The sequence below is a fragment of the Mastigoproctus giganteus genome, chromosome 2, assembly GCF_048544385.1.
Source record: "Mastigoproctus giganteus isolate SK-2022 chromosome 2, ASM4854438v1, whole genome shotgun sequence".
NCBI lineage: Eukaryota > Metazoa > Arthropoda > Arachnida > Uropygi > Thelyphonidae > Mastigoproctus > Mastigoproctus giganteus.
In genome coordinates this window covers 230,049,678-230,075,294 of record NC_143576.1, presented here as the reverse complement: position 1 = coordinate 230,075,294, position 25,617 = coordinate 230,049,678, and the positions used below count along the sequence as shown (strand labels likewise).

Genomic DNA, 25,617 nt, shown 5'->3' with positions numbered 1-25,617 from the left:
CTAATACCTGTTGTAATTCTGTTTGATGGTTCTTTGAAAATATTCTCTAATGCCGTATTCCAGGCTAGAGATTTTTCTTACACTGTGCCTTCAGGCATGGTAGGATCCAAGGGAACCTCTGGTGGTTTATCTTCTCCGGTGTCCTTTTTAGATGCGATACTCTCTGGGTGTTCCCTTGCTTCAGTTTGGGAACGTGTTTCCCGCTCTATTTTTGTACCACTCAACTTTTTATTTTTCCCTCCATTCTCCTTAGATTCGGATAAACGGCGTTTACGGTTAATCGGAAGTGTTATAAAACGATACCCGCTACAAGTCCGTAGCCCTTTTGGTTCTCGTACAGTTCACTGTTTAGGTCACTGGGGGACGGGGATATCCGGATTTGAAAATGCTCCTACAGAAACGGTGCAGTTTGGTTGAGCTGAAGTGACGCCGATCACAGAAATTATAGTTATTTCAGTGTGGGAGCAACGGAAGAAAAGTTGCAGCTCGCCCATGTAATGACTATTGGTAGGGAAGGAGGGGGAGTTCCTTGAGGAACCATTTACTTCACTATGTTGTTTACAAGGTCATAGAGTTGAGGGAGCACAATCCGACGCTATAGTAGCACGCGGGGGGGGCAATAATCCCCAGTCTATAAGTGTGATTCAGGCGTGGTGACCGTATGTTGTCACGTGGTCACTCTCTCCAATTCTGAGACAATGGCACTTAACGCCGTTGTCTTAGAATTGGACAATGGCAGATCCATTAACGGCAGATCCATTCAAACAGACTCTCACTTCTACCCAAAGAAAGTTCAAACAAAACTCACCAAGCTGTTCCAGTTCCTTAATGGCTTTGATCCAACACAAATCCAGAGTTTGGCGCTAACTTTAAATTAGTAAACCAGGTCACAATTTACGGAGCTGTCACACACACACGTGCACGCTAGAAAGCGGCCATTTTAACCTCCAAAAAGGGGATGACTGTGGGAGCTCGTGCGTTGGGTGCTTCCACCGCCCAATCAAAAGACATAGTGACATAGTGTTTTTTGACAAGCGGCACCGGTGCTTTCGCACAACTCCGCATTTGAATCTCTTGTGAAGTAAGACAGTACAGTACTGTCAAGGCCAGATATCATATGTTAGTGTATGTTCATGTTTGCTTAGTGCGGGTTATGTTGTTCATCTGGCCGCTTAGCCTAGGGTCTGTGGAACACCACAGACTGCTAGTTACCGTCACTGGACCAGGTATGTGGAAAGAGAACTCTGGCTGGCCGACCCTGGGGTTAGCCTGAGCTTCCCAGGGAGGGCCGAAAAAAAAAAAATAAAATAAAATAAAAAAGAATAATAATAAAATAAAATAAAATAAAATAAAAATAATAAATAATAAATAATATAAAAAAAATAAAAATAATAATAAAAATAAAAAAATAATAATAATAAATAAATAAAATAAAATAAATAAATAAATAAATAAAATAAAATAAATAAAAATAAAAAAATAAATAAAATAAATTTTTTTTTTTTTTTTTGAAATAGGAGAAGGGGTGAGAGATTGAGGAGAAGAAAGAAGGTAAGCAGAAGAGAGAGGGTGAGGTAGGGTGGGCTCCCCCCCTGGGGGGAGCCCACCCTACCTCACCTACCTCCCAGCCCACCCTACCTCACCTACCCTAGCCCACCCTACCTCCCCCCTGGGGGGAGCCCACCCTACCTCAGGAAGAAGAGAAAAGGTTGTGAGGTCAAGTGACCCACAAAGTCAGATTGCCTAATAGCATGATCCTGCATTTGAAAGTCAAATGCCAGCCCCACTCCCAGAGGAGTATTTATATGAGTTCCTGCACAAGTAGGAAAATCAGATATTGTCATACACCTTGAAGAGAAGAGGTGCCAGCAAGTGAGTGGGTCCCACAATGGGCAAGGGGCCCAGTGTCAAGCAATTTAATCTTCTTCATCCAAGGGTGACTTGTAGGCAATGAGCAGTGTCCCACACTGGGACTTGGATAATCTTCTCTTAGGGGATGAGAAGAGGCACATGGATTCATGAAACTCAAGGATTGCTTGGAGTTCTTGTGGCTATTGTAGAAAAGTCCTTTTTGGGTTCGTGGGTTTGTCAGATAGCTTCCTTTGTGAACGTCGAGAGATTCCTGTTAGGTCATGACAAAGATCAATATTCTGTTTGTGTTTTCTTTGATTCCATTCAGGATATGTTCTGTGAATTGAGTTTTGGGCTCATTATAAGATGGGGGTGCGTTGAACAGTTTGCTGTAGGTGAATTTGACGCATTTCAAATACAGTCTGGGCAAAAGTAGTGAAGGCTTTGTAGTTGGTTTCGTCAATTATGTAGAGGTGTTCCTGCCCACTGGGTATATTTCCAGTTTTGGTAATTAGGAGACTTCTGGGTAAATCATAAAGAGGGCAATTATACATGAGGTGAATCCAGTCTTCATTGTCACCGCATGTGCAGAGAGGAGAATCGGTGATACCCAGGGCATGCAGCTTGGCCAGAAACGATCCATGACCAGTGAGGAAGAACGAGACGTGAAGACCTGGTGAGTACCACGGAGGAGGTTTTGGTGCAGTTATCATAACTTGTGGAAGAAATCTTTTAGTTGTTTCACCTTTGGTTGTTTGCTCCCAAGATCTTTGCCAATGCTGGAAGAGCTTAGAGTAAATCTGTTTCATTTCGTTTTTTGGATCATTAGCTAGATCGAGTGTTATATCCAGAATGGTGGTGGCAATTCCTCTCTTTATGCGGTATGCAAGGCCGCGACGAATAACCTCCAGGTCCAGAGGAAGAGTGCCTGCTAAGACCTGCAGGGCAGGATTACTGACTGTGCGGCATGCTCTAGTCACAGTGAGTAGGATATTGCGTTGAATTGTATGTAGCTTTGCTTTATTACGTGCAATGATGGCACGAGGGAACCATATGGCTGCACCATAGCACACAGCTGGTAAGAAGATGGTTTTATAAAGTAGCATGAGAGTCCTCCTCTTCAAACCCCAGTCTGCTCTGCTAATTCTTACGATCATGGCAGTATAACGACGTATTTTATTGGAGAGGTAATTAAGATGAGGTAAGAATGTTAATCGGGAGTCAAAGGTTACTCCTAGATATTTTAGTTCTGTTTTGAGTTGCAATGTCTGCCCAGAGATTTTAATTTGGGGTGGTCTTCTTATGTCCAAGGATCCTTTGAGGAGGATTGTCTTCGTTTTTTCCCCAGAGATGACTAACTTGTGGTTGTTTGCCCAATTTTGGAGGATCGTTAAGGCAGGGGAGGCAATTTGCTCAAGCTGAGTTCTAGAATCAGCTTTGATAAGGAGGATGAGGTCATCTGTATAGGCCATGCAGTCCACAGGACCCAAATCCATAAGAAGAAATTCATCTAGTATCAAGTTCCAGAAGTAGGGCCCAAGAACCGAGCCCTGTGGACACCCTCTAACAACTGGTCGGGAGGTTTTCTGAACATTTGTTTGAACAGTGACTGAGCGGTTGAAGAGGTAGTTCTGGAGACAGTGGTAGAGGTTGAGTGGAATATTGATTTGACGTAATCTCCTGACAATGCTGGGCCACCAGATGGAATCGAAGGCACCAGCAAAGTCAATGGAAATAGCCAGTAGATATTTTTCTGTGGTTGAGTTTGCTGTGTTGAGCAGATTGTTCATAGCATCTTCAGTGGAGCATCCTGGCTTAAAGCCATACTGCTTTGGAGAGTCTAAGTTGGCTGTCTGGTAGTAGGTGGATAATCTGGATTGAAGCAGCCGCTCCATTACCTTTCCCAAGACCGGGAGAAGAGCAATGGGGCGGTAAGATTTGGGTAGAGTAGGATCTTTATCTGGACCTTTTAGGATGAGTCGAAGCACTGCCTGTTTCCAAGAATCAGGGAAAATTCCTTTCGCAAGGCATTTGTTGAATAGTGCTAATAGGTGGTTTGGGAGATGTGTTGCTGCTTTCTTGATGACCTCAACCTCAATATTATCATGACCAGGGCATTTATTCATTTTTGTTCTGTCAAGTGCTTTGTTCATTTCCTCAGAGGTGAAAGGAGGTTCTATTTTATTGTTGGAGAAGGCCTGGTTGTCTTGTTTAATTTGCTTTTGTTCATCATTGAGGGGACTCTCATCTGTCTGAAGTAGGGCATTCAGAATATTATTCATGGATTCAGCCCATGTGTGTGTTGGATTGCCATCAGGAGTCAGGGTTGCATTTAACATCTCTCCCCTGGGCAGCTTGTTCATAACAATGCGATAAACGACCCCCCAAGGATCTGCGTTACCAGTGGTTGTCACAAGGTTCTGCCAAGACACTTTCTTTTTCTGCCGAATGAGGCTTGTGTAGTCGTTACGATATCTTCTATATGCTTCCCGTAGAGCCTGGACCTCAGCAGGAGGCCAGGAGTGCCTCGCTCTCTGGAAGGCTTTTCGGGCAGTGTGGACTTGCCGCCTTAGGTTTTCTAGTTCCCTGCACCACCAAGGGACAGCTTTTAGGTGCTTCTGACGTTTTTTCATAGTTCTCTCACATGCTTGTTGGAGTGTGCTTGTTAGGAGGGAGAGGTGCTCCTGTGGATCAAGATGGTTTAGTTGGGATGTATCCATTTGTAGCTTTGATTTTATATTGTCCTTGAAGGCATTCCAGTCAGCTGTTTTGGTGGAGTATCTGATGATATCGTGGTAGGTGGGAGGAGTACTATCAAGTTGTCTAGATAGATGGAAGGAGATGGCCCTGTGGTCTGAGGTGGTCCAGGCCTCATGAACCATCCATGATGAGAACTTTTGTGCTATGGACCGTGTGGCGAGCGTAACGTCAATGTTGCTTTCCCACAGGGTATTGCTGAAGGTAGAAAGGTGATGTGGTTTGTTAAGGACTTCAAATGGGGAAGATGAAAGGAAATCTTCTAATTGCTGTCCATTCTGGGAAACTATGTGGCCATCCACACGGCTATGCCACAAGCGAGATCTACAATTGGCATCCATCGTTACTAGGATTTTGCTGGAAGGTAAGAGGGTTATGACTGACTGGAGATATTCAATATATGTTGCGATATCAGTTCGTGGTCGGCAGTACAACGAGACTACGTGCAGAGAGCCTTGTTGGCAGATAATGTGTGCACAACCACCAAAGGGGGTGCATAAGGAGTCGATCTTTGTGACTGTAATTGTTGTATTCCTAATAATGATGGCTGCCCATGGAGTATCTGTGGTTGTCTCAATGATCCTATAAGCGCGAGGGTAGCCCTGTACCCGTCCCTTGTGGGTGTAGGGCTCTTGAACGCAAAGGATATCAATTTCTTCTTCATCCATTTTCATTCTAATTTGTTCGACCACATTTCTAGCTCTTTGGGCATTCAGTTGGAGAATTTTGAGGACGTTGGTGGAATGGCGATTATGGTGTACAGCCATAGTCGGTTTTGTTATGGATGGTTCTCAATACCCTTAAATAGATTGGACATTTGACATCCCGGACGGAGTGATTGGGATCCATTTTTGCTGCTTTGCAGTTGGCGCAGTTAGGGGCTCGATGTTTGTTTGGACAATTGTTGTAGGTGTGTCCGCGTTCAGCACAGTGGCCACAGGTGAAGTCTTGTCGGGCACAGACATGGGATGTGTGTCCAAATCGGAGACATTTAAAGCACTTGATGGTAGGTATGTGCTCCTTGAACCGGCAAGAGCTCCAGCCAATAAATATTCGTTGTTGTTGGAATAATATTTGCCATATCTTCGGGGAGAGTTCGACTACCCAGTTGCAACAAGTACCCGATCTGGATTTGGTGGAGTACTTGACTTTAAGTTCACTTTGAATTTCATGTCTAGTGATATGATCAGCAAGGTTCCTGTCATATATTTCCTCAAGGAGGTCATCTTTGGAAATTCCTTTTTCGACATCGAAGATTACAATTGATGGGCCTTTTGGTTTGGGTATCTCAGCGCTAAGACCCAGTTCATTTATCTGTGGGATTTGAATAATGTTTTCTGCATCTTTTTTGGAAGCAGTCTCAATGATGATTCCAGAATTATGGATTTTTCTGAGGCTTTTAATTTTTATGGTTTTCATTTGAGGTTTCAAGTTGGTAGTAACAACCTCCTTGACAGCCTCGCTTGAAGTAAAGCAACCCTCTTGGGTCGCACGAAGGATGACTAGGTTTTGTTCTCTATTCTGTCTGGTGTTGGGAGGGGCAAATAGCTTATCTGCCATTGGTTGGATCCTCTGCGCATCTGAATAGGACCGGGGGCGCTGTGGCATTTCACTTGGTTCCCGGTTCTTGGTCTGGTGATAATCATTAACTGTGATATTCGGTTCACTGTCCATAAGGTGGCAGTCAGTGTGATTGGGAGGATGGGCATTAATTTTTGGCCGCTGTACCATAGCAGCATAGGTTGATTCTGGGATAGGTGTAGGGAGAAGTGCTGGTCGTGTCTGGCGGTTTGATTGTGCTGTCAGATCTGGGAGGAAAGAGTTCTGAGTGCTATGGCTGGTCCAAGCTGGACTGCTGAGGGCCTTTGTCAAAGTATAATTTGTTTCCCTCAGTTGTTCATTGATTGCAATTAGTTGTTCATTCTGTAGTATTAGGTCATGTAACATTTTCTCGAGGGTACCCCAGTAGCCTGTAACTTTTTGGGCAGCTGGCTTGGTTACTCTACTTCCTTCAAAGCGAAGGCAGCATTCCATCATGGACCTGAGGATCATAATTTTCTCCAAGTGAGAGCAATCCTTATCTAGTGAGGACTGCATGGAGTTCAGTTCTTCTTCTAGGTTCTCCCAGAGAGTAGCTGAAGGAGAACAGGTTTTAGTGGATTTCTTGACCTTTTTTTTGGGTTTTAGCCGTTTTCGCTCAGCTGGAGGGGTGGGGTTATTCATATTGGTGTCCACACCCGCGACCTCCTCATCAATAATAATATTGCTATTATTTGGATCCCGTTGCGAGGAAACATCAGTGCCTAACTTAGCTGGTTGTTTGTTGAGCTGTTTAATCAGAGCTGAGTTTGGGCAGGTGTTTTCAAGTAGTTCCTGGTTGCTTGAGGTGTGCCGTGCTCTGCATGAAGGGCGCAACAGCACAACTACGGGAGTACTGTTTCCCGTTTGAGATTCGATTTTTGACATATTTTCTTTAATTTTATTTTTGTTTATTATTACTATTTTATTTATTATCAATTATTTATTATTATTCACCTATTATTATTTATCCATGTATTATAATTATTACTCATTTATTTATTATTATTATTTTTTTTTTTTTTTTTGAAGTTGTTCAAAACAGCTAGAATTTATAGCCAATTAGCAGGAAGCTTCTTAATGCCAACTCGAAAAACGTAGGTTCGCTAAGTGAAACAATATGGTGGCGAACAAAGGAGACTGGCGATAAACATGGTAAAAGGTAAAATAAACTGCTATGATCTAAAATAAAGACGTTGTATGTGAGGTGACCAGTTTAAAGTTTCCTGGGAGAACTCCGTTCCCAGTCAGTTTCACAGTTTACAGGTTTCACTGCCTCAGTGACACTATCTCTACGGCGACCACGTGGGTTTCCATAGGGAAGATACGACGATATATTTCACTTGCTTGTAAAATGGCCTTCCCACATCAAATAAAAGATAAAATTTTACCTGCATGTAGAGAAAGCGATGCTGCATCCACTGAAATGGTCGTCACAGTCCAGGGAATTGATAATCCAAAGTAGAATCCGTATTTTTATCAAAAGAATGGTATATCAGCGTAATTATGTGTCCACAATTCTAGACATAAAAACCGACTTCGTAGTTGGTGGGAAGCATTGTTGGTACGATCGCCGTCCTCCCCACACCGGATTGAAAAATACTGAATTCAAGTCCCTTCGACGACTGCAGGAATTTTTTTGAGCCTTTTTCACAACCTGTTTGAGTTAGTTGGCCTCAGACAAGGGTACGTGGTTTTTTTCTCCAGGACGAAACAAAGTGTTTCGTCCAGCGAACAGAAAATCTACTTCAGAACACACAATTTTCAGACAATATACACGGAGCAATGTACAACAACAACATAACACCCACGAAGTGCATTTTTTTACCAGTATCCATCAAGGGGTGGAACCCCCATCAGGGAGAAATAATAATAATAAGACTGAGTTTAATAATAATTAAACAATGGTGAATCATGTTTTGAATGAGGATTCTACATTTGCCATGAATACCGTGAATTTTCTTTAATCTTACAGCGCTGCTTGGAGGAATGTTGACACACAACTTCGGTACTCGAAAAGTAGCATTCGCTGGCAGTTTTATTGCAGTGGTTGGACTAACAACGTGTGCACTGGCGAAAAGCATACTTTGGTTGTCGATATTATACGGATTCGTCCTTGGTAAGTTTAACTCTTTAATGCATTTCAATAAAACGAACCTTCATGGCCAATAGCCAGAGGTTTTACATCAAAAAATCGAAATATTGAGTGTTTAGGTTTCAAATGTAATTTGTAAAAATATTAGAGATAGACAGTTAATAAATTAATTATTACGGTAATTAAACTATTGCTTGTTGGGGCTTTGAGTTATTTGAGTTCAAAGAGCGTCACGAACAGAGGGATACAAGCAAATTATACATGAGATAAGCACAGAAGCAGTAGAATCCTTTTTGTGAGATAAGACAGAACTGAGTTTTACAAGGATTAAATCCGTGGAATTATTTTTTGAAATAATTCCACGGGTTTATTCCTCTATGCACAAATTAGTGTACAGAGGAATAAATTTTCAGCGACGTAGTATCATATCGCTGAGGATTTATGACGGTAAAAGTTCTACGTTAAACTTTTGAAACTTTTTAAATCAACCTTCCGCTGGCCAAAGGCAAACGTCTACATATCTGTTCTGCAACCATTCCTTCCTCAACTTGATTTATGCCCCATCAAGTGTGTAGTCTCAGCAAGAGGAAGAATGCCATTAAACTTACTCAATCCATTTAAGGCTTTAAACAACTCAATCGGATCTCTACGCAGGTGCCTAGTCTCGAGACACTGCAATTTGCAGAACTGCAGCCTTTCTAGGTAAGAGCACCCTTTCGTTCCCTTCACCAGTGTGGTTGCCCTTCTGTGCACCCGGTCCAGCCGTTCTACATCCTTCTTAAAGTGAGGCCTCCAGAGCTATATACAATACTCAAGGTGAGGCCTAATCATGGTTTTACACATAGGGATAATGACCTCCTTATCCCTACTAGCATAATTTCTGTGTATCAATGACAAAACTCCATGAGCTGTACTGACACCATGTCTGCACTGTTCAGAGAACTTCATGTTTGACTGTACAATTATCCCCAGGTCTTGTTCATTCTCCAGTACATTCCATTAACTCTAGCTTTTCATCTAGGAAACGGGCACACAGATATAGAATAGACACAATTTACAGAGAGAGAGAGAGAGAATACACGATGCTTCATGTTCTTAGTTGCCTTTCTGCAAAATTGAAAGAACACCAAACAACAACAAATAAATCTGTTCCACCGGATTTACCATATTATTATTATTCTGTACCTCAAATGTACTGTTTTTTTTTTCTTTTCACAGGTCTTGGAATGGGTTTGCTGTATCCGACAGTGTCCGTCACAATCAGCCAACACTTCGCAACTACGAAGTCTGTGGTATTTGGGATCGTATTCTCGGCAAATGGATTCGCAGGTCTAATTTTACCAGCTTTTACGGAAAGATTGATCGAGTTTTATGGATTGCGTGGCTCGTTTATAATTCTAGGTGCTCTTCTGATTACTATGTCTGGAATCGTAATGGGAGAGCCTTCTGTTAAATCTCCAAGAAATCATGATAATAGTGATCGAAAAGAAACTTCTTCAGATGCCCAGTGTCATGATTCTAAATCATATGGAACGCCAGAAATTACTCAAAATATGAACGTGTTATCCAGAGAAACACCATCTAGTTCCAAAGAAAAAACATCGCATCGGGAAGTAATTGACAAAGAAGAAAATTACTGTTTTAAGTTCTTTAAAGGTACTTTGTCTACATTAAAAATAATGGCGTCTTTGTTGGTGAAGCCGATATTTTTTGTAATTTATGATGTAATGATTTTGTAAAGATCATCTCACTATTGATAGTGAGATCATCATTAGGCAGCAGTTAGTCAAAGATGGCATTTATGGAGTCTGTTAGTGTAAGAGTTTCCATACTGTTGGAGGTAATCGAGTTAAGGGTAAAGATAGGGGGAAAATAGATCCTGCTTTCTGTCTCCAAGTGACTTCGTTATCAGTGGTAGGTAAAGTGTTTGGGAGGTTAATTATGGAGTGCCTGCGTAAGATGTATGAGGAAGGACATCAGGAGTCGCACAGACAGTTCGACTTGAGAAAGGGGCGTTCAGCTGAGGATGCTGTTGTGGAGTTATTAACTTGAATGCGCTTGTCTCTGAATAAGTATGTGATAGGAATTTTTCTGGACTTCTGAGAGGTTTTTAATCTCCTGTGGTGGGAGAGTGTTTTGGAGAGGCTGAGGCGAGTGAATTGTCCGGGTGGTATTTTAAAGCTGATGTGTTGCGTAAGTACTTTGATCAGTGATGCGTGGTGATTAGAAATAAATATGAAAACGTACAGCGTGCAGTGACAAGAAGAGTTCCACAAGGGTCCATTATTGGCCCTTATATGTGGAACTTTGTCTTAGATGAACTTCTTAACCAAAAGTGGGACGGCGTCAATTTGGCAACTTATGCAGATGAAGTGGCTATTATTGTGTTTAGTAGTTCCAGATTTGAACTAGAACAAAAGGCGGTAAGTGTATTGTAGAAAGTGCAAGCCTGGGCTGATGTTCATAAGCTTCAGATTTCCTCGACTAAGTGTTATCATTGGTGTTATTCCTTGGCGTTATATATATGATGTAGGGGAACCTGAGTACACTTAGATACCGCACATTGAGATCGGGTGAGCTAGCATTGGGCTTTTCCTCTGAGATCAGGTACCTTGGCGTACTTCTGCATCCGCTGCTGAGTTTCCTTCCACATGTTAAGTCGCTTAGAGAAAGGATCAAGATTATCTACGAAAAATTGAGGAGGGTAACTAGAGTGGAATGGGGACTTAAAGGGAAACAATCTTGACTTGATATGCAAGTGTATATTTGTTCCCATCATAGCGTATGCTTGTGGTGCTTGGGGCTTAGTCGCAGTTGAAACAGCGGCATAGAGGTCAGCTTTGCTCTATGTTACGAGAGCCTGCAGTGTCTCTAATGACGTCTTGCAGGTCATTGCCTGTACAATTCCTGTTGAATTGATTATATTAGAGCAATGTTTCTCTATAGAACGAAGAAGAACCTTCCCTCGGAGATACTGGAGGTTAGGTCATGCCCAGAGGAGGATAAAGTTTATTCTCGGCAGGATTTGAGGGCTGCGGCTAGAAGGATTATAGAAACAGTGATGCGTATATGGCAAGAGAGGGAGGAGGCTGTTCGATAAAGGCAGAGTGATATATGAGCTGATCCCCGAAGTTTGGCAGGTGGAACAGATGGAGAAATGGCCTCGTAGGGTTATTCCAGACAATGGTGACTACCGGGCTTGGGTTGAGAAAGACGTTGCGCCATTTGGAGCTTGTCAATGATGATAAGTGCCTAGAATGAAGTTGATAAGGAGGTTAGGATGTTCTTCCCCCTCCGAGCTGCAGCGGCTTTTTGTTGAGCGAGACTTATATGTAGTTTTTATTGATTTGTTGGCTGATGTGCATAATATTAGAAGATCTTTAACTTAGAGGATGTACATGGGGTATGGATAATTGTACAGATAATTTATTGTTTGAAGTTGTATTACTTGAAGTTTCTATGTGTCATGGAAGCAGATTCTCCTGTGAATAGTGTATTTTATGCCGAGCATAATTTTATTGTGAGTTGGAAAATTTTAAGAAGTTAAGCCTAACGCAATCAAATTCTCTGAAAGAAAGTGATCTAGATAGTAGCGACCCGTTTCTGCGTGGCTAGGGACTATAACTTTTGTGTGACGCTTGAAATATATTTCGGTGACACAGAAAGCTAAGTAGGTCGATTTTAAAATTAGTGTTACTGCGTTATTGAGCTATTGCTTATGAAACGCATTTGATGAGTTTTATATGATGATGATGTCTGCATATATATCTGCTAACTGTCTTGCGTTAATTTGAGCGTAGGAGCCAAGCTTTATGATGGCATTTCTCCACTTGTTCTCAAAACCTGTGCTCCTGAACTTACTCCTATTCTTTGCCGCCTTTTTTCATTTTCTTATTCCAAAGGAGTTTTTCCATCTGCTAAGAAATTTGCTTATATTTCCTAAAACGTTCCTAAAAAGGGTGACAAATCCCTCCCATTGCAATTACTTCTACTCTTTCTAAAGTAATGGAGAAATCAATTAACCGCCAACTCTTAAACTACCTAGAAACCTTCCATTTAATCAACGATTGCTAGTATGGATTCCGTAAGTATCGATCCACTGGTGATATTCTGGCTTATGTTATCCATCTGTGGACAAATTCAATGGAAAAGTTTGATGAAACTCAAGCAGTTGCTCTTGACATTTCAAAGGATTTTGATCGTGTTTGGCATAAAGGTCTTCTAAATAAGCTTCCATCTTATCGTTTGCCAACTGTTTTTTGTAATTAGGTATCCCCTTTTCTCTCTGATCGATTACTGCGGGTGATGGTAGATGATCTCTCTCTCTCTCTCTCTCTGTTAACTTCTCCACTAATGCTGGAATTCCCCAAGATTCAGTTCTTCTCCCACTTTTTTCTCTTGTATATTAATGACCTTCTTCCATTGACCGGAAACCCTCTCCATAGTTTTTCTTGATAGCACATTACATTCCACTTTCCAGTTTGAGAAACCTTGCCCTGCTCAATCAGCTTCAACTTCTCCAATATCCACGACAGCTGCCTTAAATGCTGATATCCAGGTAATTTTCCAGTGGGGCAAGGATAATTTAGTTGATTTCAATGCTAATTTAGGTTGTCCAATCCATCTAAAACCCAGTCCTGTCTTATATTTCGCAAAAAGAATTCTTCTTCTCCTATGTTTATCTTCGATGACATTCCCATTTCTAGGCAAGATCATATAACTCTATTGGGAATTATCCTGACTTCTAATCTCTCTTAGCATAAGCACATACAAATATTGCTTTATCTGCATCTAAAAAATTGGGATTTCTCTTTCGCTCAAAGCGTTAATTTTCTCCAAAACACCTGTTCACTCTGTATAAATCGCAAGTCCGTCCTACCATGGAAGATTTAGCTCATATCTGAGGCGGTGCCCCTAAAAATCTCTCTCAGACTTTTAGATTCCACTCAAAAGAGAGCAGTTCGGTTAATTAATAACCCATCTCTAACAGAGTGATATCTCGGAATTAATTCATAATTAAACGCAGTGTGTTTTGTACATAATCCATGGGTAGAAATGAAATGCATATGGTGTTATTAAATATCTACCAGCCGTATTTGGTTTCGGAAGGGTCGCAAAGTAAACGAAAGAAACTGTGCAAACGTCAAGAGTGAGAAGGACTTTAAAAGAAAAAATTTACAAAGCCTTAAACAGAATTTTTGAAACCAAATATTGCATTACGAAGTTCACAAAACTAGTCTATATCACTCGTTTATTGACATTTAAACCTTGCTGTCTCCACCATTATTTTCTAATAATAATTAACGTGGAACATTGTATTCTCCATAACTGCCCTAAGAATCTCCGATGGAATCTGTCTGCTGTCTCTGACGGTTTCAGTCTTTCAAACATAAAACGGTTGAAGAGAAATCTCTGTAAACATGGTGTTACACATATTACCATAACAAATATTCTGTTGGATTTAGGTAGGACGATCGTGCAGGCCAGGAATATGGTAAATGGCAACTGACAGTTCATTCCTCCACGCAAACTTTTCATTCCAGCTGTTTCAAATTATCGTCAGTATTGAGTTAGGTTTCAAAATGAACTTAGTGATGCATGGTTACATAAGTAAAGGCTATAGTTTGAAGCATTTTATTTGAGGACGGAAAATAACATTTCGACGAACTAATTTGTTTATTGGAGTCATTAAATCATTGAGCTGCGCAAAAATCAACATTTTATTACCTTTTTATTGTAAATAAATCCCACATGTATGAGCCATAAACACACAAAATTTAAATATTGACTTCCACCCTCTTCGTCTGAAATAAATAGACTTGTCCATCTTTGTTCTGCTATGTTAATTGTACAAGAAATATTGGGATTTAGAGTTTAAGCTATCAATTTATATCCATAAAACGTGCGTGCAGTTTCTGTGCCACATATTTTGTGGTATTAAAGTTTCCCACAACTTATAATTAATTCCGACTTCATTCCTTCTATTGTTCTACGCAGTTTGTCAAAATCTTATTTAATAAAGTGAAGCGAAAACAATTGATATCAAAACAGTTTATTTTATCGAACATTACGAACTGTGAAAAACAGTGGTTGCTTTTCTCTGTCAAACTGACAACAACGCTTCTGAATCGGTGAGGAAGTCATTTTTTCCTAAGCCACGGTTCTAATAGCAACAGAAGTCCTCCACCAATGCACAATCCACTAAATGTATAGAAAACTCCATCGTAGCTCTTCAAATTATCTCGGAAATATCCTAAAGTGAGAAGAAAAACAAATGTTTCTTCTTTCTATGGTCACAGTGAAGTATAAATTTTCAATATTCTTTACAACTTTAATAAAATATAATTTTTTTTTAAATAATGTTTGAAAGTCGACAGATGGCAATTATATTACAGGGGACCTAATTAAAATATTAGAAAACAAGATTAAGAAAAAATCTATTGGATATATGGTATATAGTGTGTATTCATACATACTGACTCTATGTCGAGGGGTACTTTTTGGATTTTAATTTTCACTTTTATACTCAGATACAATCCGTTATAAATAAAAATACAAAATGCTAGTTTGAAGTGCTTTGAGATTGAGCCACAATTTTTCCAACTGTGGCTCTTGGTAAACTTTCTACAACAATAGCATCTTTCTGGAAATCAGAAAGATCTCCTGTCCTCCCTATGAACAGATGTAATAGAAGCCATGAAAGCCTTCATAACTTGTCTGATATCAAGAGTCGTGTGATCATGCCATATGACAACTTACATTACCATAATGTACGTTAATAAACTGAAGGCACTGTACTCACCAATAATACGAGGTCCACTTAGTGTAAAACAACCATTAATAAATCGCGCTAGTCCAATTGATAATGCACATGTTTGCAGTCCCGTATATTCCTGGATCAATATATGAAGCAGCTGAGTATTTCCCCCATCACTTACCCCGTACAAAATCAAAACAACCAACAACACCGTGTAACTACAAGCATGTGGGATACAAGCTTGAAATATTCCCATTAACAGCATGGCTAAGATCACGTAATTCTTCCTGCTGACGAAGCCCTTGTCAGTGATCCATCCCAAACCCAGTTTGGAAAACAAACCTGCAGCAGAAGTGGCCATGATCAGGAATGTGGAATCACGTACTGAGATACCTCTGTCCCTTGCAAAATCCACAATCACGGTATAAAAGGAATGATCAACGAAGAAGAATGCGCCATGAGTGATGGAGAGCGCAATGAATATGGGGGTTGTAAGTATTTTAAACATTATTTGGAACGTAGCTAACACAGACGGAGGAGACGCAGAAAGAGAACTTGCTTCTTGAAACATATCTTTTACTTCTTTGCTATCCTCATTCGCAATGTTTCTGGACTGAAAATGTGTAGTCGCATCTTTTTGAATGCTACTTGAGTTTACTTCATTTTCTCTGGAAGATTCTGCATTACTTTTCTTCGTCAACCGTTGCCATAATTTGGAGAATGCATTCATCTGTGTCCTTTTATCTAAAGTGGTGCCCGAATAATGTCTTAACTCCTTTTCTGGATCCCTTTCCTTTAGTGGAGTAGATTCTTTGTGGTGACTTGTTCTCATCACCATGCTGGTAACCATTGTGTTCATTGAAATTCCTCCCAAAACTAACAAACAGCCTTGTAATCCATAAGTTGCGTACAGTTGTTCCACTATATTTGGAAATACGAATCCAGCAACAGAACCTCCAGAGTACGCAAACCCAAGCATCGTAGACTTTAGTTCTTTAAATTCCTGGCAGATTATCACAGGAACGACGGCAATTAAGACTCCCATGCCGAAACCTAGAAAGAAAAACAGAAGGGTTGGGAAAAAATTGTAAAGCAGAGAGGCATTAAGGACACATGGTACGTGTCGCTTGTGGCCTTGGGAAAAATTCAAACAACTACTTCTAATAAATTAATTGAGATATCTTATTACAATGCATCCTCTGATATTTTTCAGGCTACAAATAAATTTATTCAGTGTTATTGATAAAACCTTTGATTACGTAAATCAAGATGGATTATTTTTTCCTTACTAATTTGCCTACTAATTTGTTATTATATGCTGTGTGGATAATAACTGTTGTGCTAGAAAATGTTGAAGTTTCATTGTACGTGTTTATACACGTACTTTATACATGAATTGTGTTCAATTCATATTTATCGAACATTCAGGTGATCTGGTATAATGTTCACATCATACTCCCATCTCCTACCACTTAATGGCCAAGACAGATCCTTGCATTTAATGTCTGAAGCCACTAAGGCAGAATGCGCTGGTCCCACAGGAACTAGTAGTTGTTGGTGACTCTATTGTTAGGGAAACGGGGAACATCCTTTGTAAAAAGGATAGGTGGAACAGGACCAGGGTATGTCTGCCAGGGGCAAAGGTTGATGACGTTGTAGAGCGGATATCATCTTTCAAGGGCACAAAAGGTGATATAGTTGTACACGTTGGCACTAATGATATTAAGAGTAGGAGACCGGCGGAATTACTCAACAAGTACAGGTCACTGTTGAAAAAAAGCCGTGAAATAGGGTTGAATTTGAAAGTGTCTGCAATTCTGCCCAGACACGATAGGAGGGAGTATATGATAAGAGCCTTGTCGATCAATTCGGCCCTGGAAGGATTGTGCAAGGCTCAAGGGGTAGAATTTTTTTCAGCCTGGACTGTACTTGTTAACAGGAGAGATTGCTTCTACAGGGATGGGATACACTTAAATAGAAAGGGTGCAAGAATATTTGCTGATGCTATCGAGGCAGTGTTAGGTGGGTCGGAAAACTGCTAGTTTGGGGGGATACAAAGACTAATAGTTTAACAGTAACCGCAGGCAGAGGTGAAGGTGATTCTTGCACAACTTCTATTAGAATAAGTCGCGACCTGGAGCGTGGGGTGTTGGGGGTTTCAGGGACGGATGGCAGTCATCATGGAATAGTTGGGTATATGGGATGTGTTAGGGTAACAAGGAATAGGTATAGGAGCATGTATGCTTGCATGTATACCAATGCAAGAAGTATAGTAAATAAATTTGATGAATTTGAAGTGTTGGTCAAGACATCAAAGGCGGATATTGTTGGGATAGCAGAGACGTGGTGTCACAAAGATATAAGGAATGCAGAACTGGAATTTGGGGAGTACAATGTGTACAGAAAGGATAGACAGGACAGAAAGGGAGGGGGTGTTATGCTGTTAATTAAAAAAAACATAAAATCAAAGGAAGTGCACCCAGTTAATATAGATGAACAGTGCTCTGTTGAGTCAGTTTGGTGTGAGATAAGCACTGCGAAAGGAAAAATAAGAGTAGGAGTGTGTTATAGGCCTAATGACTTGAATGAGTACAATGAACAATTGTACAGAGAAATAGAGTGGGCCAGTAAATCAGAATGTCTTATAATGGGGGATTTTAACTTCCCAGATATTGACTGGAACTTGTGGGTTGGTCACTCACACACTAGTCAGACTTTTGTGGATTTATTGGATGATTGTTTTCTGCAGCAGCATGTTCGAGAGGCAACCAGAGAAAGTAACACCCTTGATCTGGTTATCAGCAGTGATCATTCGTGTATTAAGAATTTGCAGATAAAGGAACCACTAGGTGGCAGTGATCACAGTGTGCTGAAGTGGGATTTACTCAAAGAGGTAACTACCGTCAGGGGTAAAGGAAAGGGTTTTTGCTTCCGTAAAGGGGAGTACAGTGGTCTCAGACAGTTTTTAAATTCTGTACAGTGGGATCAACTGACGATGTTACAAACAGTAAATTCTAAGTGGGAAGCATTCAAAGAATTAATCGTGGAAGCTACTAGACTTTATATACCGATTAAGAAATATCGTTCAAGGTTTAGGCCTAAATGGTTATCAAATGAACTAATGAGACTCGTGACAGAGAAGAAAAATGCATGGGATGCATATAAATTATCAGGTGACGCAGAAGCCTGTGGCAGATATAAGCTAGTCTGTAATCAGGTCACAAAGGAGGTTCGACAGGCGAAGGCGGATTACGAGAAATCTTTGGCAAAAGATGCTAAGAAAAACAGCAAGGATTTCTTTACTTATATAAACTCTAAAAGGAAGGGGTTGAATATGATTGGTCCACTTGACATCGATGGTTCGACTGTTGATGATCCTGCTCAGATAGCAAACAAACTGAATGAGTATTTTGCATCTACATTCACACGTGAGGAATTATTACAATTTGAAAATGGAAGAAGGTTATCAAATTGTAGCAGTGTGCTTAATGATTTTGTAATAACTGAGAGCAAAGTGGAGGAGAAATTGTTGAAGTTAAACATAAGAAAGGCACCTGGGGTGGATGGGATCTATCCCGTTATTTTAAAGGAGGCGGCAAAGCAACTAAGCAAACCCTTAGCCATAATTATGAGAGCATCCTTGGACTCAGGGGAGGGTTCCACGGACTGGAGATGTGCAAATGTGTCCCCAATTCACAAAGGTGGATCGAAGGGTGACACGAGTAATTACAGACCAGTTAGTTTAACTTCTGTTCCGGATAAAATAATGGAGTCGCTGGTTAAAGATGCATTGCAGGATCATCTAGACAAGACTGCAGCAATAATTCAGACACAGCATGGGTTTGTTAAGGGAAAGTCTTGTCTGACAAATTTGATTGGTTATTATGATGTGGTCACAAAGGAACTGGATGCAAAAAATAATTTTGATATCATATATTTGGATTTCAGGAAAGCTTTTGACACTGTTGCGCATGGAAGACTATTGTACAAATTGGAGCAGAATGGTATTAAGGGTAAGTTGCTATAATGGATAAAAGGATGGTTAAGTGGGAGAAGACAGAGGGTGGTAATCAATGGGTGCTGCTCTTCGTGGACTAATGTTATTAGTGGAGTCCCACAGGGTTCGGTGTTGGGTCCACTGTTGTTTTGTGTATTTATCAATGATATTGATGAAGGTATATCAGGCTTAATGTCGAAGTTTGCAGATGACACAAAGGTTGGCAGGGTTGTTAATGACAGTAATGGCAGTGTGCTACTGCAACAGGATCTAGATAATTTGGGCAGATGGGCTAAGAAGTGGCAACTGAAGTTCAACCTTGACAAATGCAAAGTACTGCATATGGGTAGAAGTAACCCCAGAGAAACGTACCAACTGTGTGGTACTACACTTAAGGTGGTAGAAAATGAAAAAGACCTGGGAGTAATTGTGCAGTCAGATATGAAGTTTTCTGAGCAGTGCAGTCAGGCTGCTAGGGCGGGTCATGGGGTTTTGTCAATGATATATAGGAATTTTGCTAGCAGGGAAAAGGAGGTGATTGTCCCTCTGTATAAGGCAATGGTCAGGCCACGCCTTGAGTACTGCGTACAGGTCTGGAGGCCTCATTTTAGGAAGGATGTAGATTTGCTTGAGCGTGTACAGAGAAGAGCAACACGATTGGTGAGGGGAATGAAGGGATTCTCTTACCAAGAGAGGCTTAAGTTCTGCAAATTGCAGTGGCTGGAGACTAGGCACCTGTGCGGTGATCTGATTGAGGTCTATAAGGCCTTGAATGGGTTGAGCACGCTGAATTCTGATGGGATCCTTCCACTTGTTCAGATTACCAACCTACGGGGACATAAGTTCAAATTAAGAAAGGACAGATGTAGAATAGATGTGCGGAAATTTGCCTTTAGCCAGCGGGTGGTTAATTGCTGGAACAAACTTCCATCTGTCGTTGTGGAAGTTGATAGGTTAAATAAATTTAAGGAGGAACTGGACAGGCATTTGGAGGGAATGGTGTGATTTTTTTTTTTTTTTTTTTTTTTGGCTGATGCTGCATAAGCTCCTACACTTGCTTTCTTGCATCATGTGCCACTACTACTACTACTACTACTACTACTACACTGCAGATTATTGCTTCCAAGTGCTCTTGGTATATCTTTGAAAGTAAAATCAAATGTGGTTGCTATCGAAGGCGCCGATAAATTTGTTTTTATTGCCTATAACTTCTTAATTTAATTTAGCATTATATTCTCTCCCAAAATTTCGTAATTCTTAATTTATTTTAATTTATTTCCCCTCCCCATTATCTTTTATTGCTGTACTAAAACACTTTTCTGCGTAATCTCTTCTTACTTGGTGTGTCAACTTTCAGGACGTGTTCCTAATTTATGTGTTATAAATTTGATGTATTCAGAAAACATGTAGTTGATGATTAATTGAAACCACCGTTGATTTTCTTACTGTTATTTTGTGTTTTCTCCTATTTCATTTTTATGGTTTTCTTTTTTACATTATTAATTCGCTGTACCTTTTATACATCCTGCTTCATAGAAGGACCACCACCGATAAATTTCATTTGGATTTTTCTTACCTAGAACAAGCCCATAGAAGATTATTAACCAGGAAATATCTCTTGCAAAGAAACACAATGGCAGTCCTACAGATAATATGCTTGCTATCATTGCCACTTTTGCGCATCCCAAGTGGGAAATCATTATACCAGCTGGAAGTGCTGAAAGCATAAAAAATGTCGATCAATATTCCTAAAACAAATGACAAATTATTCATGTCTAACGTTAGAAATATATATATATTAAATAAACAATACTTGCTTCTTTAGAAATTACATGCCTATTGACTGATCAAAATGAAAGAATGCGTTGATCGCAAAATTGTAAAAGGATAGAGGAAAGGACTTTCTTACCTGTGAACTGCACCATCAGTTCGTAGAGACTGAATGGCCAAACGGATATCTCCCTGCTGTAATGAAAGGTGCTCATTGTGGCTATAAACAGCACACCACTTGTCTTGATGAATCCGAAAACTATCATCGCCGTTAAGAAACAAGATATGGGTACAGTCCAGATATATCTCCTTGCCTTTTTCGAAGTTCTTTGGGTAGACATTCTTCTCAACTTCTGACGATTTTAGCAGTCACACAAGAGAAAGCCTGAGTTAAGGAAATAAATTGCCTAATCGAGATTATGGCGATTTTCAATTAGCATAGCTAAGAGCCTATAATATCGATAATAAATTGCATTACAAAGTCATTACAATGCTTGTCTAAGACGGAATAATTTGGCCACGGCATGAAATATTTCCCCAAAATTCTTGTCTTCACCATTTCGAACCCAAATCTTTTCCACATGGTGGTGGAACGACAATGTATCAAAAATTTCTTCAACCGGTAAAGCACGACATTTTGAATACCAAATGGGAAAATGTTGATCGTTGGAATGTCAATGGAGTTCTTTTGTAAATCTTATCAGCCATTGAACGCCCTTTAAAATCAACTCAGGTTATTTGGCTACAAATAATGATTAGGTCTTTTTATTCTTACAGTGACAGAAAAATGAGAACGGAAACCTCGGTGGACTCAAAAAATAACTCTGACTGAATCCATAATGGAAGTTTAATCTACTGCAACTCTGAGACCATGAAAAACCCCAACAACTGAATTCCAATGCCGATTCATGATTGCGATAGTTGTCTTGCTACTTCTTTTCATACATTTCATGACATCCACCGTAATTTCAATTTGTGGTGGGCATTTCATCCCAGAAACCGTAAACTGAATGATAGTTAATTAAATTGTATTAAATGGTATAGATATTTAAATGGTAAAGATACAATTATTGTGAGCCAAAATGTTCATAAAGTTTTTCCTTCTTACCGATAACAGATATTGGCATTAAGAGAAACAAATTTATTGTTGATCCTGCTACTATGTTTTTTCAAGAATTTAGCAATATCCATACGATGAAAGAAGCATTATTAAATATTGCATCACAGCAATTTAAAAATCTAGTGGGTATTTACCGATCCTTTGTTGCCCGGAGAAGATTCGTAATAAAATAAACTGTATTAAACCATAAAAATCTCAAATTTACACATTTCTTACTCGAGTCTTAAGAGGAATATTACGGCATTCTTTATGCAGGAACGTTTCAAGCTCCTTGAGTGATGAAGTTGGACGAAATACGCTTCTCACCCTCCTCTCCAAATATACCCACAGTGGCACAATAGTGTTTAAGTGTAGTGATTATGCAGGCCATAGGAGATGCTTAGCCCCCAATTTAATGTTCGTCAAACTGAGACTGGACACGTATGGCTGTGTATATTGGAACATTGTCATCCTGAAAAATGGTATGGTTTGTGAGAAACAATGCTTGCTCCATGGAGTGCAACTGATCACTGAGAACATCAAGGTAATCAGTGGCAGTTATTCGACCGTTCAGGGTGATAGGACTTAAGGATACGAAGATATTGCTGCCCAAACCATTGTTGATCCTCCTGAGTGTTTGACAGTTGGCACAAGGTAGTCGGGATGGTGTCCTTTTTTTGGAATTCTCCAGACTGTTGTTGTTGTTGTATTTGGGGCATTAACAACTAAGATTATATTGCTCCTTATATACTGTCTGTATTCTGTGGTCGATTTTCTATTTGCTGGACGACAACCTGCGTTTCCGGGAGAAAAAACCACGATATCCTCGCCGGAAAGCGACTAACACAGCCACGTTGGGAAAAAGACCCATTAAAATTCCTCCCGTCATCGACAGGATTCGAACTTAGGTCTTTTCCACCCGGTGTGGGGATGAGGGCGTTCCTACTAACTGTGCTGCCCACTAGGGCCCAACGAACAGGCTAATTGATCCCAGGCAAATAATATATAATGCGAACTATTGTCTAAGTTGTTAGAATAAATTCTAAATAATAATATAAATATTGAGTTTATTTTGGTCATGCCATTTTGTATTTTTTTCATTTTAGTTTAAGTTATTCACATTATCATATTATTTACACGGAAGATGCAAATCTTTTCTCTACTTCTGCTAATGAAATTGCTAATTAGAAATTAGCTTGATTTCTCATCAAAAAAAAACATTGTCTTCAAATATTTTAACGATAATCAATTAAACTTTAATTATTGTAATAATTGATAGCTATTAATTATTTCAGGACAAATAAGCACTTACATTTCAGTTGAATCTCAAGCAGATGTTGACAGGGAGACTTAAGCAGATTTTTTTTTTTGTGTTGGCTCCTCTAAAATCCCGACGGTGACTTCAGGTAGAACTCCACTCGACAGATGCTTTCATTGCTAAGGAAGACATTAATAAAAAAAGAAGCATTAATAAAAATGGATCAAAAGTTAATTATCGTTGAAACTCTGGACGCAGCCACTTCATATGCACATCACGGAAACTGCAGTGGAGTTAAGTGAAGTGGAACAAAATACTGCTTACCTTGCGACTGTTTGCACACGCTGTCCTTGAAGCAAATTTTATCAGAAGTATATTACACAAGTGTTGATGAAATAAAAATAAAAATTTTATGACTGACCAGCAATTTAACTCTTCTAATCTGTTCTAATTTATGTTTGCCCTCGTATGTAGCACAACGTATATAATCACGGTTCTGTCATATCGGATGGAGAAGAACTGCTTTTGAATATTGTTGTTGAATCAAAGTCATTTTTTTCATTTCCTCCATGTTTTCTCTACTACTGAACTCAAACTAATTGGACTTCTGTTACTCACTCCACTGAGAACTGCCTTTATGTAGTGGCTATCAATACATTGATACTTCAATGTATTGATAGATAGATTATTTATCAATGTATTGATAAACAGCTATCAATACATTGATACTTCTCCTATGCTGTGGAATCTCTCCTAAATCCAATAATTCCGGCATAATTAACCTTAATGGTTCAATGCACACTTGCTCTGACTCCCTCAAAATTCTGTGGGGAGCAACAATTAATAATCTCACCAAAATAATGTATAGATTTTAAATTTGTTGTTGTCGTAGAGTTTTAGAGGCATCATTGACTACATTATACCGCGCTGTACGTCTGTTTGCTGCATGAAAAACCCGAATTTCAGCGAGTAAAAACCTTGCAACTGTCGCCTGAAACAGAATAACTGAGCTACGTAATGAAGAAGCCCTTAAACATTAATCGCATCATTGACAGGATTCGAACCAGGGTCTTTCAATCCGGTTTTGGGAGTGTGGTACTGTGCTACTCGTGAGGAGTCAGATTTTTATGGGACTAAAGAGGACATTATTATTAATTTGGAGAGCTCTTGTTTGTTGCTGAAAAGACAATATTGGCATGATATTGTGAGGGCAAGATTTTCAGCTTGTTTCCCTAGCATTAGCTTAACCTACAGATCGCAAGTTTATGAAGATTTTGGTGGAAACCTTGACATGCAATCGACTGGGCAAGCAAATGTGAATGTGTTATTATGAGTGCTTTTAATTTCCCCTTATTGATTGGAGCACGTGGAATGGAAACTCACCATGAGGATCAAAATTTTTGAATAAACCAGATGATTGCTAGTTGCACCAAGTTATCTAAAACACACTGAGTAATAATAATCTATACTTCACCAATAAGTGCGAACCATACGATCAAACAGCTCACAATACAGGAAATATTGGAAGTAATGGTCACTCAGTGCTTACTTGGAAGATGATGGAGAAAGAGGTTGCAGTTGTTAAAGGTAAAGGCAGAGGGTTTAATTTCAAGAAAGGAGAATGGCAAAAAGCAAAGAAAGAGAGAGAGAGAGAGAAATGGTTAATATCTTAAAATTTTGGAATATCTTTAAGACACAGAAATCATGAATGGTCTTATACCATTAAACAATAAATACCAAAAGAAAGATATCGATATAAGAAAATATAGCAAGAGTACCATTTCGATATAGTGAGATGGCCAGCCTAACAGCGCATCAAAAACTGCCATGAGACAACAACAGAACGATAAAAAGTACTGAAGTCTCTGTCAGCTTCAAATTGATCTGTAATAATGCCACAGAAAAAGTGACTTGGAAGAGCGGAGTAAGAGAAATCACTCTCTGCGCAAGCAAAGAAAGTGTCAAAAGCTTTGCTGCAATCTAAATGTGTGACGTCGAAATTATTGTTAACATCCAGTTTATTTGTTAATGTTATCAGACTGGTCAGACAGGATGCCCTTAACAAAAGCATGCTGTGATATCCGTATAATTTCCATTCCTGCTAATATGATCCCGCAATACTTCTTTAACCACTGATTCAATTCTTTCCTTATCACAGAGGTCAAGCTTACAGTTCTGTAATTACTCGTTTCACTCTCTCATCCCCTTCGTGAACAGGAGAGACATATGCACACCTCCAATCTACAGGAAGCTTAACTGAATCCAAGGAAGCTCTCTTAATTATGACCAAAGATTTGATTAACCCTTTTTGCTGCTTCTTTTAATATAACTGGACAGTTCCCATATGCCCAAGGTTCTTATTCACTTTTAGCTTCAGCAGTTTCTGTTGTACTTCCTTCGCAGTTATAACAAAATCATTCAGTTCCAAGTTACAACTTGGTATACTTCTGGTATT

General features: G+C 39.7%; 1 protein-coding gene across 1 annotated transcript; it reads right to left on the bottom strand.

Annotated features, from left to right (window-relative positions):
- Nucleotides 1–14,843: 14,843 nt before the first annotated feature.
- On the bottom strand, nucleotides 14,844–21,071 carry LOC150090224 (monocarboxylate transporter 9-like). Its single transcript, XM_090390212.1, has 4 exons — nucleotides 20,945–21,071; nucleotides 20,612–20,752; nucleotides 15,084–16,091; nucleotides 14,844–14,953 (listed from the first exon to the last, which is right to left on the bottom strand). The coding sequence occupies exons 1-4, from the start codon at nucleotides 21,069–21,071 to the stop codon at nucleotides 14,844–14,846; spliced, it is 1,386 nt and encodes a 461-aa protein (XP_090246338.1).
- Between the last annotated feature and the right edge of the window lie 4,546 nt (nucleotides 21,072–25,617).